A 21,958-nucleotide genomic window follows, 5' to 3' on the forward strand; every position below is an offset into this window, starting at 1 on the left:
TGTTTCGAAGCATAACTAATTTTAAATGCATTTGACGTTTTCACTGATATACCTTTTACTTGTATTTAGTGGCATAGCAAGCAATGAAAAAGAAAGAGTATATGTCCCTGGTTGTAGCATTAGTGATGCACAAAAATCTTATAAAATTAAAACTGAGTTGCCTATCTCAATTAAAAAAATAACTTAAAACACAGCATAATTTTACTAGTTACTAGGGGTGATTGTGAGTCAAAATCCTAAAAATTGCTCGAATAAAATCATTAATGACGTATTTCAAAATATTAATTCCTTTATAAATTTAAATAATTTATATTTTTAGAAATTCTAAATTAATTATACGCAGCATAATTTAAATTAATAATTATGTACTTTTATCTCTAATCATATTTATTATTCTACCAGAAAAATATTTTCAAATAAAAGTGATGCCATAGCAGCAAAGTTTCTTAAAATTTTAGGGTAATTTTAGGAACTTTTTTCAAAACATTTTAGGGGTAATATATGATTTTGCTAGGATAAAAACAGATCACACGGTAGTTTATTACATAACAGAAGATTATTACAATTCATCCACACATATAAATAATTGCAAGCCATAAAATAAAGCTCTGAAATTAAGTCAAGAATGAAATCTCTAAAGTGTAAAAATGAAATTTCAACTTTACATATTACCTATCAGAAATTAAGTGCATAATTCAGGAACAGACAAAAGTGAGAATAAATCAAGAGAAAAAATAAATTAACACCAACTTGGATTTTTATTTAATTTTTACCTTCTTAATCAAAACTTTATTACCCTTTACCTTACTTTATTAAGAAAAACTGTTGTGTGATATTATTAGATTTCAAATCAGCAATTTATATTAGAAGTTAGAGAAAAACAAATTAATCATGATCATTTTTCGAATATATTCTTGATATGATTTGTGAGATTCTTTTACTGCCCTCAATAGTGTGGTGATCTTCAACACTCCTCCATAATTTTGAATGGTATCTTTGATTAGTCTAAGAGACATAATAGTATTCTCATGGTGACTCACATTAAGCATTGCTTTATTTATCGAAAAACCTCTCTCAGGATCAGAATTCTCATGTGGCAAAATTAAAACAGTCTTAATTAATGTAGTTAAATTCTTATATTTTAGATTATTGCTTTTTTATTTATATTTAGCCTGTAACTCTTAGGAACACCAACAAAATTTTATCAGATTTTTAGGGTCTGCACATAGTTTTAGGAATTTTAGGGGGAATGCGACCCCTGCAAGTATAAATTCTAGTTATATTTTGAAATAAAATATACAAGAATTTTTATACATAAATGTGATCAATGAAATAAAAAAAAAGATAAATCCTAGGGGCCAGTACAATTATGTATTTTGATGTCGCAAGCATAGTAAGGTATCTGCAAGCTCATAAAACTTTATGATAATAGAATACTTTTATTAAATATACAAAAAGTTAACTATTTAATTTTTTTTTCTTGACAAAAATTTATAGTTTTACATAGAAGTACATTCGTACAAAGTAATTATCATATCTACAAGTAATATTAGTATCATGTAATAATAATTTCGTTCCAAACGAAATTATATTAAAAGCTTTCCTAACAGCAATAGTTTCTTTTCGTTATAAAGCGATAGTCGCATAAAGTTTTAAAATGCTAGCAGATTGTAAGCTCCACCGCTTACGATGAGATCGTTAGTTTTAATTGCTGGAAAAATAGCTGAACATATTTAAATAATGGTTAAGTAAATTAAATATAGTATAGCTGAAATATCATGGTTAAATATCTCATAGATTACGCTTTGAGTGGTCAGCATTTTGAAAAGAGAAAAATAAGTAACATAATTCCCTGTATTTTCCCAGTTTGTAAAGAAAAAAAAAATTCAAACTTCCCTGCCATTTCAGGTGATTTTTTAATTCCTTGTATTCTCCAGGTTTTCCTTGGGGAGTGGCAGCACTGTACATAACCTATTATGTTACAGTTCACTTTATTTTTCTTTTGTATTTGTCCCAAAAAACTGTACTTTGTTGGAGATTCACTTACCAGGGTAAAAAAATTCAAATGCCACGGCCCTTCATTCAACTGATATTTATAAGTTTCACCTTGTAAATAGCTAGTTTACTTAACATTAAGTTCAAAACAGTAAAATTTAATGTTAATATCTAGTTTGTTCGTATAAGAACCTTTTTCTTATAAATAGAATGTTATAAAAGGTCAAAATGAAAAAATTATTCCTTAGGTTTTGCATCCAAGAAAATATTCACTCAAATACAAAATAATTGTGTATGTTGCTATTTAATTTTTGTGTGTTTTGTGAATATAATGTAGCACGTGTGCATCAAAAATCTTCGAAGAAATTCTCCGATCTAACTTTTTGAAACCACTTATTTTGGGCGAAAATATCTACGCACACACATTTGTTAATTTTAAATGTAAATATCTTTTCTTCATTAAACATTTTGTGTGCTACTATGTAAGTTTTAATACCAATCTTTTTATAGTCTTATATCTTAACAATTGGGTATCTGTTGCACATTAATCGTTTAATGCATAGGTGCACATTAATGTTATTGCAGCCTGAATAGGCAATCAAATACTTTTAAAAATCTACTTATTTTAATTTGTAATTTAATCCTTTTGTTTTGAACAACTTGGTAAAAATCTGACAGTAATATTTAATGTTCCTTCAAACATAAAATTTTGATAAAGTAGCAGCCCTGCCATTTGATTTGTGTTTTTAATTGTGGCCCCCAGCCTCATGTAAGTTGGAAACCCACTTCTACATAATTTAAGCAAGTACCTCCTACTAAAATTTGTTCCCCAATTTGTCCTAATCCCTCCCTCCCAAAAAAAAAACCTTTCCGAGAAATTTAGCATCAATAAAACAGGAACTCTTTATCTGTGAACTACACACCTATAGGTCAATAACCACACAAAAAAGAATAAAACAAAACACTTTAATGCATTATGGACTTTTTACATACAAACTCAGAATGATCATAACTGCTAACATGGATAGACGCGATCATAATTGCTTAGAACCATTTTTATTCTTCATCACTGTCTTCCTGTTTCATAACCTTCATTTTCTTGCCAGGATTGCCATCATTCCTTTTCCTCTTGTTGGAACCTCTTTTTCCTGATAAATTGAGATACATTAATAAAAATTAAATCCACAACACTATAAACAGATGAACACATTTTATTTACGTTAAAACACATAAATACATAAAAGTGAATGTATAAGATGATAAGGACTAAACCCAGCAGCAAAAATCGAAAATTCTACTGTCCCCAGAGCAAAAAATAAATAAGGTACAATTCTGTTGGTTCTGACCTCTTAGAATGGAAACCTCTAAGTATTAAGTTATTACTAAGCTACACTCGAATTAAAAGTAACAACTAATAAGAAAGATTCAAATACTCAGTGTTAGTATTACAAAGTCTAAAAATATAAGAAAGATAAATTTAAATAATAAAAGCAGACGATAAAATTAGAACACCAGAAAGTTGATTTTTTTGAATTAGTTTTGTGTGGAATTTGAGTTTTCATATATTATCCCGTTACGGGCACTTTATCTAGTTGTTTTATGTTTTCTTAACATGAAAGAGGAAAATATATTAAAAAAGTTTAATGATATAATATTTTTTAATTACAAATCCTTGAAGTTTCTTAGTCTTATAACAAAATTAATGAAATCTTAAGATGCTTCGAAGTATAGAAATTAATTTAATATTTTATCTATCCTGTTACGGGTGAGTTTCCTAATATCACGTTACAGGTTTTTCTTGCTGTTTTATGATCTTTTCACTATCCCGTTACAGGTAATTCATATTTGTTACTGTTTGTGTTGTTTGTAAATAAAAGTTTATAAAAAAAACTGAACAGTCCTTTAATATAGCTTGATACGCTACAGTAAATTAATCCAAGCTGCCTTTCAATTTTATTTTTTTAAAGCAAAAACAAAGGCATACTAATCGTCCCGAAATATTAATTTCACGAAAACTGTTTCATAATTACCCCACACACAGACGAATTTCGTAGTCAGAAAAATACAAAAACTACTAGATGAAACTAATAGCTATAAATGGCCAGCAACATTTTCCATTTATGATAGACATCAATGTCATTAATTATGATAGGATCAATGTTTTTTTATTTAGTCAATGTTTTCGGCCTAGCCGAATACTGAAGTTATTCGGCCGAATACTGAATATTTATATTTTAATGTAAATAACTTAACATCCTGAATTAAAGAAAATTAATCTGTTAAATGATTTTAAAAAATTGGCATATAAGTTTTTAGTTTTCTGGGTTTTAATAATTTTTCTTGCAGAAAAAAAATAAATTAAAAAATATATTTAACAGTAGTAATGAGTTCTTATTTTAAATAAAATATATAAATTGCAAGTATAATTAGTTAAAATATGCTATTATTAATTATTTAGATTTGTAAAAGCCTTATGGTTGGCATCAAGATATTTAAAATATTACAAAAAATACATCAAGTTGTGAAATTTTTTTCAAAATATAGAAAGTTTAAAAAACAAATTTGTTAATATTTATTTCATCTTTAATTTAAAATTTGAAATTTATTTAATTACAAAATTAAAATTTCAAAAGTGAAACTTTTTAAAAAGTTCTTAATTTTCTGGGTTTTAATAATTTTTCTGAGAAAAAAGAAAGTTAATACATTTAACAGTAGTAATGAGTTCTTATTTTAAATAAAATAGCATATAAATTACAAGTATTAAAATATGCTATTATTAATTATTTAGATTTATGAAAGCCATATTGCCTTTTTATTGGCATCAAGATATCTAAATTATTACAAAAAATAAAACAAGTTGTTAAAATATTTTTAAATATAAAGATTAAAAAAGCAATTTTGTTAATATTTACTTCATTTTTAATTTAAAATTTGAAAATTACAATCAAAAGAGAAATTTTTAAAAAGTAAGTATTCGGCCCCATTACTATTCGTTACCTCACTAATATCCTTAGAGGTGAGAAAAGGCTTTAAACCAACTTCTCTAAATGAAGCTCTGCTCATTATGCATTTAGCAAAAATTCTATTTCAACCTTATTTTTCTTTTCTTATTTGGGAAAAAACCCAAATTTAGGAATTCTTTAAAATGAACAAAAACCATTTTCAACTGCAAAATCCAACATTTTTTAAATTCATCTTCAAATTTCCTCTTACTGAGGAGAAATAATTCACGATAAAGAGATAATCCTAAAACTATACTGTCCGCATGTTTACAAGATGAAAACAGTACATAGTTGATTGATACTTCTTAAGAAATATCTTATATTCCACGAAATGGACAGTCCTAGATCATGAAATTTTCGTAGTCTTATACATTCTCAGGCTTAAAAAGTTGTCAACACACTAGGACAGTGGCCTTCAAAGATTTCAGACTCTATACCCTCCTAACTTTAATGTGAAGTTACACCTCCACTGCCACAAAATATGGTCAAAATAAGTAGCAAAACTAGAAACCGATGGTTAATAAATTTAACGAACAATAAATTACATACAAAATTTTACGTTGCTACACATATTTTACCTGGTTTTAAAACAAACTCAAGAATCAAAAACTAAATTAAACACATACTTGAGGTAATTAAGGATATAAGTGAGGTCAATACTAGTCACTTTATTAGCATTAATGATCACTGTTTGCTCTATAACTTTTGAAAATGCCAAAAATTCTGAATTTACAATTCTTTCTGAAGCATAACTGTCCATTCCTAACTTTTCAATAATTCTCCAATAAATACTAAACTTACTCTTGTTGGACAGTCTTGAATTAGTGGAATGCAATACGGACACTTTAACACCATTTATCTTTAAATCCTTAGATTCATTAAATGCTGCAGTTGCATCTTCTTCAGTAGAGAAAGAAATAGTTGCTGCCCTAAAGAAAATTTATAAAGCAATCAGTTACAAAAAGTTATTATAAACACAACTATTAACAAGATTAACTAAAACATACCTTAGTTACTTTATATTATTTACAACTTTATATTTTTTAACATAAGTAAACACAGTTTAGAAAAAAAAAGATTATATGCACGTCTTCATACACAAAAGTACATTCTTGCAATCTTTACAAAATTATATCCTCACATAAAAGCATTTACGCCTCTAGCATTAAATGTTAATTTCTATACTCTTATAATTCCTTTAAATTACATAATGTAATTTATACAAAATAACGAAGATGAAAAAAAAATTAAACATCAATTGTTGCTTATATTCTTGATAAGACTAATATTTACATCTTATCGTCAAACAGCAAGCATTATTTTGCCCAAATGCATAACTACCATCCTCATAAGGAGGACATAGCAATAAATTTGGGATTAAGTTACATAACAGGCAAAAAACTAATGAAGATGATCGAAGAATTTATACTCAAAGTACTTCTTCAGAAATTTGACACTAATGGTGACAACTACTTAGCGCAATAAGCAAAACAATCATAAAACCCCCCTCTTAAATGCAACTTTCTTTAACAGGTTGCACTGCTGGCCAACAACTGAACCAATGTATTGGCCAATCATGAACGAAATGCATAAAGCTATCTTAGCATGAATGAAAAAAGAAATCATCTGTTCTCTTAGCTCTGTACATTTTAATTAGGCCTGATCAACTATTTAAGCAATAAAATTTAAACAATAAACAACTATTTAAACAAGATAAATGCTTTAGAAAAAGAAATAGCATTAACTAATAGCAAAATATCCCAATATTGCATTTTTGTAAATGTCAAGAAAGATTAGTGAACTTAGCCAAATCAATCAAATAAAAAAACAAATGCAGAGGTACAAAACCTGCGGCCAAAAAGTTTGAAGTGAGCCTGCAGCAGCACTTAAACATAATAAAAATAATTTTTTTTTTTATTGCTGCAGATTTTCAATTTTACTAATATATTGGTCTGAAATACAAATTTTAGAATCATGTACTTCAAAACATGGTTTTTCGTCAGTTCCAAACTTTAGTTCAAATAAAAATTTTAAAACACTGATATTTTTAAAACTAGTTTTCATGACTTCAAATCACTTTTCAGTTTCAAATCGTACATTTTTATTATCACTTGGAAGTGGTATAACGTATATTCCAACGTTAAACCTAGTTATTTAACCTTGGATTTTTTATTTTTTTTTGGTAGTTAATTTTCTAAGTTGTTCTGAAAATCCCAACTTCTTTAATTAAACTTTTGTGTCTCGAACAGCACAATTTAATAAATACTCTTAATAGTACTTGCTTTACTCGTGTGGATTTCGACAATCTAACGTAAAATGTTTATCAATTATTAATACTCATCTACACATGGTTTTTTGAAAAACTCTGCAATATTACATTATAATTATAACGTAAGTAAAAAACCAACGTAACTGTGAAGAAAAAAAATTCTTAAAACCATGTCTGATTTTTTGTAGTCTAAAATTTAACATTCATAAAATCTTTAATAATTCTCTAAATATAAATGTCCTAAAGTTATTTTTCCAAAATTGTTAACCAAAGTGCTTATTTTGAGCTATGCGTCTCATTCTAATTTTTAAATATTTAATTAGCATATATAATGTTTAGATCCTACAAAAATAGAAAATAATCACTACTTTACCTTTATTTTCGATATGATTTTTTTTAAAAATCAGTTTAGAATTCTTCAGGTTTGAATAAAGTTTAATATTTAAATGCATTTAATTTTTTGTAAATATACTACTTAGGTGACTGAAAAACAAGTATCCAACACATTATTCTGTTTAAATACACGAACGTGCGGCTAGTTATAGGTCAACCTGCTGTACAAGCTATTACAATTATAAACAGAAAACATAACATCTTAATTGAAAATCGAAAAAATTAGAAGTTTTTCTTACCTAAATGAATTGCCATGACCCAGTGAAACTGTATGGGATTTTGGAAAAAATTTAGAGACTTGGTGAACTGTAACATCAAGGGGTAATCCAGGCACAAATAGTCTCTTAAGATCGTATGTAAGCTGCTGAGGAGACGGTTTAGAGCTCTTATGCCCAGCATAATCAACATTCAGAGTCGCACCTTTGAAGAGTTTAGATTTAAGGGTCTTTAAATTCTCTTCTGCTTTTTCTTCTGAAGCAAATTGAAGGAATGCAAAACTAAAATTAAGAAATAGCCTTTAGCAGAGTATAAAATGACAAAAACAGAAAAGGCAACAAAAAATTCCAATTACATAGGCACAATTTTAGACACTATTTACTATACTATCTATTGTAGAATAATTCTAGAGTATAATGCAACCCAAAACACCTGTGACAGTTTTTTTTTCTGGCTTCCTGAGCCAAACTTCCCAAGCATTAATATTTTTCTTTAAGTCACTTTTAATTATAACAAATACTAAGTTAAAGTAACAGAAACGTGTTTACAAAAGAAAATATAGAATAATAAATTACAAAAAATTTTAATTGTAAAAGTAATATTTCTTTAATTCTAATATTATATGCACTCTCTCGCCTTTTGTAGGCTGAAAAATGTATTAAACCTTTTTTAGAACGAACTACTTTTTTAGAACGAACTATCTCTTAAACTTTTGCGTTTTCTGAATTTCTCATTTTATACTATTAACCTTAAATTCTAGTTGAAGCCAGTCGTTTTTGTACTTTTAATATACCAAACAAAAATAGAAAAATCACGACTATTTTTTCCTTCACTGATGTGCAAGAAAGACAACTTAGAAAAAAATAATGCAGAGAAAAGAAAAAATCTTCCAAACATTTATGCAGAAAGGAAAATCAAATTCTCTTCGAATAAAAATTTCTCTACAAAAACTCTAACATTCTGTCCCCGCAATTCTGACACAAGACCAAAAACTGACATTGGCAGAATTAAGACAAATTCATGCATGGACTTTTGCAGAGCAATTTAACAACTAATATTGCATAGTTAAATTGTATTTCCAGAGAATGCTAAAATCTCATTTATTTAAAATCTGAGACGCACTGTCAATAAAAAATTCAACAAATGACGATTTCAGAAATAAAAAAGCCCTTGTAATATTTAACTTTAAACAGACATAGGACTAACATAAGTTAAAAATAGAAAGTTTGAAAGCGATTGGGTAGAGACATTAATAAGAAATATATCACATTTATTACATTACATTCTAATTTTAAATCACATTTATTACACACCACAAAACAATTAAAATTTCACAATTCCCTTATAGCTTATAATTGATTAAAAACTAGGGTGGTGTAAAAGCCAGAGCGAATTAAAACTTGAAAAACGGGATAAAATTGTGTCATTATTGAAAGTGGAATAAAATAAACCCATTTTACCATTTTCAAGGCACTTGTGTTATCACTTGCTCTGGACACTCCACAAAAAAAACAGTAAACTAAAAACTAAATTTTGCAAGTATTTGACTATTTTTGCTTGCTTTTTAAAAGGTATAGCATAACATAACTACTACAGTGAAACCTGCCAAGTTGACCACCCTTGCAGGGGCCCCCATCAGGGGAAGAAGATCATTAGTAAATTTTGTCTAGGAAATTCTATATTATGAAATTCTATTATAAACCCCTCATAAGTTGACCAGAAAAAAATTTCAGAAAATTTTGTCATTTTGCAATGTATGTTAAAATTTCACTTGTTGGGTGAAATAGTGTAAAAAGCTAATCTAAACTCTTTTGTGAGTTGCCCATCTGGGGAAACTGTAGGGAGTCAGCTTTTGAGCATTTCTTTCATTTCAAAACATGGGGCTGATGTCAGGGATGAGAGTAGTCAGAAAGTAAAAAAGAGGAAAACCAAAAAACAAAAAAAAATTATATATATAAACAAAAATTTGACAAAAAAGTGCGATTTTTAAACTTGTAAACCATGTGAATATAAATCCCGATATGAGACTTATAAATCACGTAAATATGAAACTCTACATCGAATTTAAAAAATGCGAAAATACAAATCATGATTATTTAATTTTTTGATCATGTTGCATAATTTTTAAATCGCGCGATATTACAACCACAAAAACGAATCATGATATTGGATTTTAAGCTCACATGAATACAAATTGCTACATAGGGCTTTAAAAACTCGTAAATACAAATCGCGATAATGATTTTTTAAATCTCGTAAGTAAGAATCGCACTGTACAATATTTAAATCGCCTGAATAAGAATCGCAACGTTCAACTTTTAAATCAGGTAAATACGAAAATCTAGATTTGATAATAAAATCGAGATTTTAAAAATGCATAAATACAAAACACGATATTGGATTTTTAAATGTCATAAATAAGAATCATAATATACGACATTTAAATAGCGTAAATAAGAATTGCGATGTGCAACTTTTAAATCAGGTAAATACGAAAATCGATGATTGATATTGAAATCGCGTGAATAAAAATCGAGATCTGAATTACGAAAATACGAGCTATCCGCCGACGGATAAAAAATATGGAAAATCTTATTTTCTGTGCGTGAAATCGGAGAAAATAGCCAAAATAAGTAAAAATGCGGAAGGGTTAGCAGCTAGGGCATAGATTGAATTTTCTGTTTATCTTTGAAAATCGTAAATAAATATAATTATTTTACTTCAATGACTGAATTTAAAAAAAAACGGGATATTTATTTAAAAAAACGAAACTTTTAGAGAATCGGAGTTTTTGATAAAAAGGCTGAAATTCGAGAGACAAAAAAAATCTCATCCCTGTAGAAAGGTCAACCAGTTTTATCCCAAGGAAATGATTTTTAGAGAATCTTCAGAGAGAGGAAAAGGGACTTCAACAATTTCCCTCCGCGGAAAATTACTTTCCTCATAAAACATTTTAACTTGGGCAAAAAAAATTTCAGCGGAAATTAGCGGGAAAAATGGAAAAATCTGAAGAAAAAAAAAACGGAAATCCGGGAAAGAATCTCATCCCTGTGATGTAAAGTCTAAACAACGGCGCCAAACAACAATGAGATAATATTTTTGTAACAAATAGGTTTGTAAGTATATTAATAACAGAAATTTTTTTAAAGTGTAAAAATAATTTTGTTTTTTGAAAGTTTTCCAACTACATGTTTTCGTGTTCTGATATTTTAAGAAATTTTTATTATACACTTCACATGCATAAGTAACAAAATAACGTTTTTTTTAAAAAAGTTAGATAAATATTAGAATTATTTGTAAAAAATTGAAATTCATTAACAAATTGAAATTCACAAATTGAAATCACAATTCCTAAAAGATATTCATTTGGCTATTTGCTAACTAAAATTTTTAAGTCAATTAAATTTATATTTTTTAAATATAAAGCAACATGATATAGGCAGCAAAAAAGTAAACAATGACCCACCCCCTCTATAAGTTTCCCACTTGTCTAAGTTGACCACTAAGACAATGCACCACAAGTGGTCAACTTACACAAGTTTTACTGTATAAAGCAGCGAATTACATAAGCCCACAAATTATTTAGAAATCGTGGTAGTTAAAATCTACTAAATTGAATTTATTAAACCAAGAATCACAATTGATAAACTACCACTTTAAAATATTTCATAGTGTTTGTAACATTATAATTTGACGAAACATCAAAACACAATACATGCAACACTACTTTGCTTCAGTAATTTCGGGGTGAGGCTTCTAACGAAAATTGTCCGCAAAAAATGACAACTAATAAATTTTAGTTCGCGGGCCGCCAGTTGGTAACCACTGCTCTGGACTAGTTAAATCAGATCTAGTGTACTTATTTAGACCTAGTTGAGTTAGGGGTGAGGCTTCTAAATGTCCGCCACTCTAAAAAAAATTTTTTAATTTTATTTTGCAAGCTTGCAATCAATCCATAAACTATCATGAATTCAAAATAAATATACTAAGTAAGCTCTAGACTATCTAGTCTAGTCTACTTAAAGGCCTGTTTACACGGTCCAATTTCTTGAATCCGAGAAATTGGACGGATTTCTCTGTCCAAGAAATTGGATGATTCGTTGGCACTATCCAAGTTCTTGAATGTCGCTGATTCGTTGAAAGAAAAACTTGCGCATGCGCATTGTTCATATTCAACATTATAAAATACTTACATAAGTTTAAAATTTCAAAATAAACTCAAATAAAATCATAATAACACAAATAAACCTCAACAGATCAATTTATTTGGACTAAAATCTATGAAAACCCACAACAAAATGACATAATTTGCTGCCAGCTTGTTGACGTCACAAAACCTAAGACGCTGATTGGTTAAGGGAGAAAAAACTTGGATGGAAAGTAGAACATGCTCTAATACCGTCCAAGAAGTTGGACCAAGTTCTTGGACGTTTGTTTACACGATCCAAGCTCAAAGCAAAACAAGTTTCCATCAATATCAATCAATCTCTGTCCAAGAAATTCGATCGTCTAAACAGGCCTAAAGGTAGGGTCTGTCTGATAACAAAATAGTGAAATGAAATAATGAAAAACAAATTTGAGGATAAATGATTAAATACAAATTTGAAAGAAAAAAAAAAAAAGAACATCAAGTCCATCTGTAGCATTTTTAGTTCTTTTTTTCTCCACTCAGAACTATGAAAATATTATGGATGAAACCATGTACTATGATTGCAAAGGGTTTGTTTCTTATTTATTATTGCTGGATTATATTAAGCTTACAGTTAAGAAAACTATTAAAATAAAAAATAACTAAATTAAAATAAACTAAAAGTATTTAATAGAGCAAGACTAATTATTTAACACCTCACTCTACAATCAACAAATAATCTATCAAATAAATGCACTTTTAAATATTTTTTTGTATTAAAAATATAATATCAAAAGAAATCCAATAAAATTGTTATGACGTGGTTCCACTAAAATGTTAAATGTAAACATCACAGAGGTTTTTCGTCATTTTAATTTAGCATTGTTGTTGACCATTAAAGAAAGATGACTACAATGGTTCAAAGCAATGCAAAACATTATGAAATTAACAGTAATATGTAAAAATACAGGATATATTAAAAATATACTTACGCACGCGTTGATTTAGGCCTTACGTGGATAATGGCTGAAAGTACATCAGGAGAAAATTTTTTAATTTCTTCATTAGTAACATCCTTGGGTAAATTACCCACGTACAGTTGTTTTGCATCTCTTTCTTCTAAAAAAAAATTAGAAATATAAGATGCATAAACTGACTCTAGCATATCTGCTGTCATTCAACAGAATAATGTCTAGATATAACCACAATAAATTTAGACTTCTTTACAAAATAAATCAGTTAAAACAGAATTAATTTAGGAGCAAGATCATACTAACACAAGAGATATTTTACATTAAGTTAAAAGTCTGAAACTTTATAAAATGGAAAAATTAATCGAGTCCAATTTAAATTGCACACAATACAACAAAAAATGAGAAATTAATAAATATTTAAAATTAAATTATACGCAACAAATAATCAACTTAAATGGATGAGGCAATTTCAGGCTACTTCCTTTTCTATAAAAATAGTTGTAATTAATAAATTGATTAAAAACTCTTAAATAAATCACACCTACATAATTTTTACCTCAATGACGGAACAGATATCGATGTGTCACAAATCATATTTCACACATAAATGACTAAATGATATTTGAAATTTTCATTATTGAATCTTAAATGGGATACAATTCCCAATCATTTTCAACACTCAAGAATGCAATATTTACAAAGTTAGAATATATATTGAAAAAAGAAACACCCATTAAATTTTTTTCTCACTACTTGGAAGATAATATTCAATATTTATAATTTCATTATTTCTTTTATTAAATGAAAATGAGTTTCAATAACTTAAGGAGAGAAAAAATACATTGTTAAAAACTATTATCCAAAGTTAAGTATATTAGTAAATAGCCCCTTAATATACAGATCATTTTGTAAACATTGAATTGTTTTGCAATAAGCAAAAAATAACTGATAAAGTATTTTTAGATGATAATTCAGATGAAGATGAGAATTTCAGAAATTTGAGCTGCATTTGCAAAAATACTGCATTACACAAATATCATTAAAATTTTTGCTATTAAGATATTAGGTGTTTTTAAGTGTAAATAATTTTAAGAAATAAAACAGAAATTTTTCTATCATCTAACAAATAAAAAAGATATTTATCTATAGAAATACTATCTATTTTTATCTAGTAAGTTACGTAACACCATTAATTTAAGACATCATTACCGACAAAAAAATCTTATAAGATATTTCTTGCTTGAATGGTGCAGTTTTCAAAAGAATCGTTAAACAATAGAATATTATTTCCCAATATACTTAAAATTGTAATGTGCTTAGTATTTATAATTAAAACTTAGCATTTTTAATTAGAGGCTTCACCTAATAACTTTGTGTAAACAATAAGAGATCAATTTAAATAATGAAACAACTTATATTTATCAAATGTTAGCGCATAATGTATTTATATAAGGTCAGTCTAAATAAGTCAGTCTAATAAAATAGAAAGTTAATAAGTTTCTGACACCTAGTTCAACTTTTATACACACTGGTGAAAGAAATTGAGAGTTTGCAGACTTGGCTGATTATGTCAGTGATTTCACTACAGCGCGGGAACGCAAGTATTGTTCAGAACCTTAGAAGAACAACAGAACACCATCCCTCGGAACCTCTTTCAGAATGCATTTCTCTGCAACCGCATGTTTACCGTAGGTAAGGTTTCTCCACGTGAGAAGTTCAAATATTTTGTGCATTAATGTAAGATGGACAAATACCTTGTAAAGGCAATATCTTCTACTCCGAAATGGACAAATGGAAATGAAACAAATGTGGGCAGAAACGATCAAAACGAAACAAACGCGCATTTGAACAACCTAATGAGAATAGCTGATGAAAAAGTAGATGTAGAACATTTTCCATATGATGCAAAAAAAATATTCAATGCTTTAAAAATTAGAAGATTTTAAAAATGTATTATAAATTAAAGTAAATATTTTTTTAATTTTTAGATATCTCACTTAACTTTTTGAAATCTCACCCTGTTTTTGAGAAAGGGTGAGAAATTCTCACCCATTTTTTTTCTGTGATGAAAACACTGTATCTACAGAACTACTGGACTGAATTTAATGAAATTTAATGTTAACATTGATGTAACACAAAACAAATAATCATTCAATAGTTGTAACACACACGCATGATCATGCATAACACTCGTCACACATTATGAAACAGCGGTTGCAGAATCAACAAAAAATGGGTTAATAGGAGATATGGTCACCTCTTAGATATACAGGCATTGCATTATTTCAGTTAAAATACAGCAGTTTATCATTTCCTGTGGCAATTGGTACCACTTGCTCAGCAACGCCGTTTGCATTCCATCATGGGTCATCAAGCATGATGTCTGCCCAGAGTTAAGGCTGAACAGGGACTCAGTGAAGACAACTGTCACCTATTGATCCATACCCAATCTACTACCTGCACCAGGGCTCGAAAAACCGCCCGTCCTCGGCGGTCAAAAATTACTATTAGTAACCTAGTATTTATTTTATTACTGTATAATGTAATCGTAGTATTTGTAATCCTGGTAACTACTAATTCATTGTGCAATTTATATAAATGTTTGTAATGAATAAGAGAAAATTATATTTTTATTTATGTAGAAGTTATGCGTTAGTTTCAAAAGAGGACGGGCACATTGTTGGACAAGCCGTCCAAATTTTGCCGGGACGGGCAAAATTTCTGAGGTTTTTCGAGCCCTTTATCTGCACCATGTTTGTGCTGGTTATAAACGTAAACATTTTCTAATTATAATCAACAAACAAGTATCTCATATAGCAAACTCCTTTTACTATCACAAGTGTACACAAAATATATATAAAATATGTTGCCAACAAATGAATAATGTAGGAAATAATATAAGAAATAATCACTGCACCTGCGTTCACGCACTTACATCTGGAACATCATCCTCACCCTGATCAGCCTCAAGAGGAATGATCAGTTGAACAGGTCAGGAGATTTCCTTGTCATCAGAACATAAAGTACAAGAGCAAAGTTTTTCATCGTGTCCTTTAATTAGTCCGGTTACCAATGCACTTTTCCACGCATGTCGTGGTCTTACATCTTTGTGAACTAATACTATGTCTCCAACACAAACATTAAATGATTTTTGAATGTTACGAACTTGGTGGAAAGATCTTAATTGTAATAAATAGTCCTTAGACCATTTCTTCCAAAATGCGTCGAATAAATCCTGTTGCTGCTTGTACAATTTTGTCAGATTTCTACTTGATGCTGCAGGCTGTGAAGGTATGGTTGTAAGTCTTTTACCAGTAAGAAAATGGGATGGTGTTAATGTTTCTTCCTTCCTCATAAACTAATGGCCGACTATGTAATGCGGCTTCAACACCAACTAATGCTGTAGAAAGACCATCTAACAAGGTTCGACGAAGGGATTTTCGCAAACATCCTTTTGTTAGTCCGATCAAACGTTCCCACCACCATCTTCAGGTTGAAGGGACAAGTCACACCTCGCTATAATGGACAAATGGTGATCTTTGGCAGTCATGGCGAACGTTCCCTGGCTTTCTCTCGATGGATCCGTTATCCTGCAACTAATTCCAGAATATTCACACGACACTGGGCGTTCAATTGAACTCCATCAATCTTACTAGGCTCCCCAGAATTCGCCCCCTCATACCATCATCTAAACTTTGGTTACTCAATTTTACTGTTAAAATTTGAATTGAACCTATTTGCAGCAAAAAACAAAACAAAACAAGAAACTCTCCAAGGTGTGCTAGAGAACGAAATGTGTCTTAACTTATGAGCACTTTTAAAGCCTGCTTCTCTACTGGTTTCTCTTGCACACACGTGTGTGCTTACGTATTTGATGAACAAAATTTGTATTTTTCTCTAGAAGTGGTCTGGTCTTACATTCAGTCTAGTTCTTTTCATGAAATATACAAATTATCTTAATTTATTTCACCAGGAGTCAACAAAGCTCTAAAACAGCTCTGATGGAATAGCACTTATTTTCAAATGGTTCATTTGTAACATTAACAGTAAATTAAATTAAGTTAAAAAAGATTTACAGAAAAGTGGTTCCAGTGGTTCTTCCAGAATTCACAAGAAAAAACTTATACTCGAGTTAAAAAAAATTTAAAACTGACTACTAATGAATAAGCAGTCTTTAGGCCTTGAACAACTAACAACCTCTAACATGAAAGTTGAGGGAATATATTGATTGCAAAAAAAATTCCAACGTTTCCAGGTACATTCCGTAAATTTCAATGAAAATCCATACAATAATTTATAAATATATCGTGCAGTTTTTCATTGTTCATTTGTCAAAGATTAGATTTTGTGAGCAAAAACGTATAGAATAAGAATGGAAGCCTGGGAAGATTTCAGTAAAAATTTAAATTTCTGGTAACTTTCCAAATGTGATGTATGAATCTCCCAGACTGTAAAAAATTTCAATATTCCTTGCCTCTTAAGAGTTAAAAAAAAAAAATATCAGACAAATTTGAAAGTGCCATTTAGGTTTACAACATAGAACATGAAATTGCATAAGAATTATGTATAAAAGCTAATTCTTACTTCGCCTTTCTTCTTCTTGCAGTGCCACCAAATTAGCTGGAAAAAAAAAAACTTTTAAAATTTGCACAACTTATTTCACAAAAATGGAAATTAGCAGTAATCTAATCAGATATTAAATTTTTACAATGATACTATATTGTCATTTATAAAAAAAAACTTACTGTTAGCTGGTGATTCTTTTTTTATACTTTTTAAGGTCTGATCATCCTTAGATTTGGGAGTTTGTGCAACCTTTGGTGTCTGAGCAGTTTTTGGTGTCAGTGCACCTTTTAGAGTCTTCTCATTTGCTTTTATAGGAGTTTGCTTTGCTTGCACAACTTTCTGTTTTTGTTTTTTACCATTCTGAGAGTTTTTTTGATTGATTTCTTCTTCCTCATCTTCATCATCGTCGTCCTCATCATCATCCTCATCGTCGTCATCTTCATCATCGTCGTCATCCTCTTCGTCATCATCCTCATCGTCGTCGTCATCTTCATCATCATCGTCATCATCCTCATCAAAACCTTTCATTTTTAAACCAAGCCCACCTCCTAAGCTAAAATCTTCATCCTCCTCATCATCATCAGAATCATCGTCGTCATCATCATCATCTTCCTCAGGTTGAGAACCTAATAAATTTTAAAAAAATACAATCAAACAAATGAAACTTTAAAGACCTTCTCGAAATCATGCTTGCATAATAAAGGATGTATCATTATTTTCATTTGATGAATAGTTACTAACCTACTCTAAAACACAATCGTGGATACATATGAACAGACCGCACCTGCGTTGAGTCGTGAAATGAAATGACACAGCTCATCGAAAGTCCCGTGTCTTTACCTCCCAGTTAGTCACGTGATACATTTCTAACGAATGTGAAACACATATGCAATTCTTAAAAATTCAATAGGGTAGAAAACATGATGATTTTCAACCTAGAATTGACTAACAATAGAGAGAACGCATTACATAGAATGAGGGTGTGAAGGGCAAGCTGATAACAGATGTCTGTTGAACGATAAATGAAAGAACCAAGGGTCCACAACAAAATACGGGGGGGGGGGGGGTCTTGTGAACAGGTGCTGTTTGCTTTCACAAAATTGTGAAAGATAGAGGAATCTCACTCAAATTTTGCAAGTTACAAAAAAAACACCTCAAATACTATACTCCAAACGCCGATGTTCCTAAATGGGAACATTGTAATTTTTACAGAAATAACAATTAGAAATATCTTGTTAAGTTAGAAAGAAATATATGTCCCCTGGCTACTAAATAATGCCAATAAAAGTTTTTTCTATTATTTTTCTACTAAGTTTTGAAATTCAGCAAATTTGACTTTAATTCTATAAAAAAATTGAATATTTTTCCAAAAATTAAGATCATCTAAATTGAAGTCATACTGTTCTGCGCCATTTCAGAAAATATGACAAATCTAAACAAATAATTAGGTTAGTAAAAAAATTCACTAAAAAATTTTCCCATTAGGAAACATCGGCAGGTAATAGGCTAATCTTGTTTTGTTTAAATATAAGAGTCAAAGAGTATTAATAAAACATTATACTTTTAATAAGAAATATTCTCTGGTAGATTTAATTATGAATGCTATTGGTTCTATATTTATTTTACTTTTTAAATATTGTTCAGATAAAATTGACAAAATTTGAGTAAGAGTTTCAGACAGGACGGTTTAAACCGTGGATTAATCCATTCTGTCCTAAACCTTGCCAACCCTTTGGATAAATAAATTTTATAATTGTGAGTAAAAAATTTTTCTAGAACAAGAAAACTGACCATTAGATTAAAAGTTATCAAGGGTGGTCTTTCCTTGGCACACTGGACAACATTAAAACATATAATAAAAATGAACAGTCGAACCTGTTTATCTCAAATCTCACGGGAAAGGCAAAATATTCAAGATAATTTAGGTATATATTCAATAAAATATTAAAAAAAATTCAAGATTACATTAAAAAAAATTTAATCAAGAAATTCTATTAAAAGTGCTTTAATTGTTTTTAGTAGAAAAATATAGACATTTCTAACTATACCACAAACATCTATTATACTATTTACATAAGTTTAATATACATTTAACACTCAAAAGAATTTTTCCAAGATTTTTGACGTATAATTTTATTTGTTTTGATTATTCTTTTGAGGTCAAAAAGATCGCAAATTCTTCATAGCCAACATTTTCCTGGGATTCAAAGTTGTTGATAAGAATTCTACAGCTTTTGATTCATCAATATGATCTTCAGCTTCATCCTCTTCACCTGATATTCCTTTGACATTATTGATGATCAATGTACCAGACGTTGCCAGGCAGTTAGTTGTCCACTTAAAACTCTTAATTTGCCTTTGATCCATTGTTTTTAATTTTGAGGTGAAAATTAATTCCTATTCTTAGCTTTCTTATCTATGTTGAAAAGCTAACCCCTGATGGTCACTACTCATTAACCCCTCACTTACTGCCAGAATCATTGTATTCCTTTCTAGTTAAGGAAGTGCAGAGATAGTGATTGAAATTCCAAGAAACACACCAAACCGGTTCATCCCTACTTCCCGTGGATTCACGAAATTCATCTCTGTCTACAAGTTCTACTGATAAAGAAAGTGATGATTTGTGTTCAATCATTAGAAATTCGAGAAACGGAGGTTTTGGAAGAAAAAAATTTCAACATAAACATGGAAAATACTATGATTTTAGACGGTAAATGTAGGTAATTTTAGAAATATCGAGATAAAGAGGTTCAACTGTATATTTTTTGCAATGAACCTATGGATCTCAAAATAACAAAGGGATCTGACAAATCAAATCTTAGAAGACTCAATATGACACAGATAGGGGACTGAAGAGAAAGACAAAATAGTTAACTAAAAGAAAAAAGCTTATAGAGGAATAAAATCTAAAAAAGTAGAACCAAAACGGACTAAAAGATGGGGAATGATTTATTATAGCAAGACAAAGTGAGCAAAACTTAATACAATTCATAAATTAGATAACAAACACTAACCTTTTTTAGAGTTTTTGTTTTGTTTTTCCATTCCTTTAAATTTTTGTAAGCCTTCTTTTCCTGGAGTTGCTTGTTTTTTTGTCACTGAATTACCCTTTGCTGGTGTGGCTTGTTTTTTACCAACAGGAGTCTTACCAGGAGTATTCTTTCCAGCAGGAGTATTTTTTCCAGGTATCTGGAAGCTCACTCTCTTGTCACCAAGTGACTGTTTGCCTTTAGGAGTTTTAGTAACTATAACATCATTATCTATTGAAATATGAAACAAATATAACTAGTCATAATATATTATACACAAAAATATTTTGATCAGTAAATTATTTTAGAGAAATTAATAATTTACCTATGAAGAAATTAAGTATAACAAATACACACTAAATGCAGAATGGTAGTTGACTGATTTTTGTTACACATAGGAAAAATAATTTAGTAGAAACTTCAGCTGCCACTATTTTTATTAATTTGGGCAGCAATAAAATAAATAAGGGTGGCAAATATAAATAAAAAACAATTTTGCTCATGTCCACATACAGCGAGAATTTTCCTGATTTTGAGATATTCTTAATATAAACATACATCGAAATAATTTTTTAAAAAAATGAATTACAGAAACTTTCATGCAATAAACTACTTCAAATGAATACAAACATACTAAGAACACTTAATACAGTGTCATAATATGGAAACAAAGATTAAAAAAAAAATAATGAAAGCAATTAAACCATTATTCAAAGTAAGAGGTTTTTTCTAAGCATTCCAAACATACACATTATTCAAATATACATGATATTCCAAATACACAAAAAAAAAATTCATTTAGAAATCCCAATTAATTTTAACAATTTTGTACAAATGATCTTATCATGTGAGCAAATATCTATTATATACTTCAACATTTCATTAATAATTATGATCAAAATATAATTTAATCTTTCTTTAGTAATCAAAATTTTTACCAAATAAAACATATAAAGATTCTCAAACATTAAATAAAATATGCTTCTTGGTACTTATAAAAATTTTAAGTACAAACTTAACTATCAAGTTTCCTGACAATTTAAAGTCTTCCTGTTTATTGAAATGTTTAAATACATGAACTATTTCTGTTTTTAGAAACTATGTCTGCTTTTAAGTCGCACATAAAATATCCGTTTACGTACTTGAACAAGCATTGAAGGGCTAAGAGTATGCAACAAGCATAATGTGTATGCATATTACACATATATTTCGGCAATTTTTTTTTTTAACCATGTCATGTGCTATGTTTTTATAAATTTTAAACTTTTCATTTTAATTGTTAACATTCTGTTGAATGATATATACATCAGTCTGCATTCCAGAGAATAACTTAAGAACAGAAAATCACAATTATTTTTTTCCTATCCAATATGCAAAATATAGAC

The 21,958-nt window shown here is 29.1% G+C and overlaps 1 protein-coding gene across 1 annotated transcript in view; it reads right to left on the reverse strand.

Annotated features, from left to right (window-relative positions):
• Window positions 1–2,944: 2,944 nt before the first annotated feature.
• Window positions 2,945–21,958, reverse strand: part of LOC107456524 (uncharacterized) — a 29,373-nt gene continuing 10,359 nt past the window's right edge. The window contains exons 4-10 of the mRNA XM_087167871.1: window positions 20,559–20,804; window positions 17,724–18,170; window positions 17,563–17,598; window positions 12,997–13,123; window positions 7,899–8,156; window positions 5,799–5,926; window positions 2,945–3,143 (exon numbers count right to left, since the gene is read on the reverse strand). Coding sequence (XP_087023997.1) covers window positions 3,052–3,143; window positions 5,799–5,926; window positions 7,899–8,156; window positions 12,997–13,123; window positions 17,563–17,598; window positions 17,724–18,170; window positions 20,559–20,804 — 1,334 coding nt within the window. The 3' untranslated portion in view covers window positions 2,945–3,051. The remainder of the gene's footprint in view (window positions 3,144–5,798; window positions 5,927–7,898; window positions 8,157–12,996; window positions 13,124–17,562; window positions 17,599–17,723; window positions 18,171–20,558; window positions 20,805–21,958) is intronic.

Source organism: Parasteatoda tepidariorum, chromosome 7, assembly GCF_982258835.1.
Source record: "Parasteatoda tepidariorum strain Cologne lab strain chromosome 7, Ptep-v5.0, whole genome shotgun sequence".
NCBI lineage: Eukaryota > Metazoa > Arthropoda > Arachnida > Araneae > Theridiidae > Parasteatoda > Parasteatoda tepidariorum.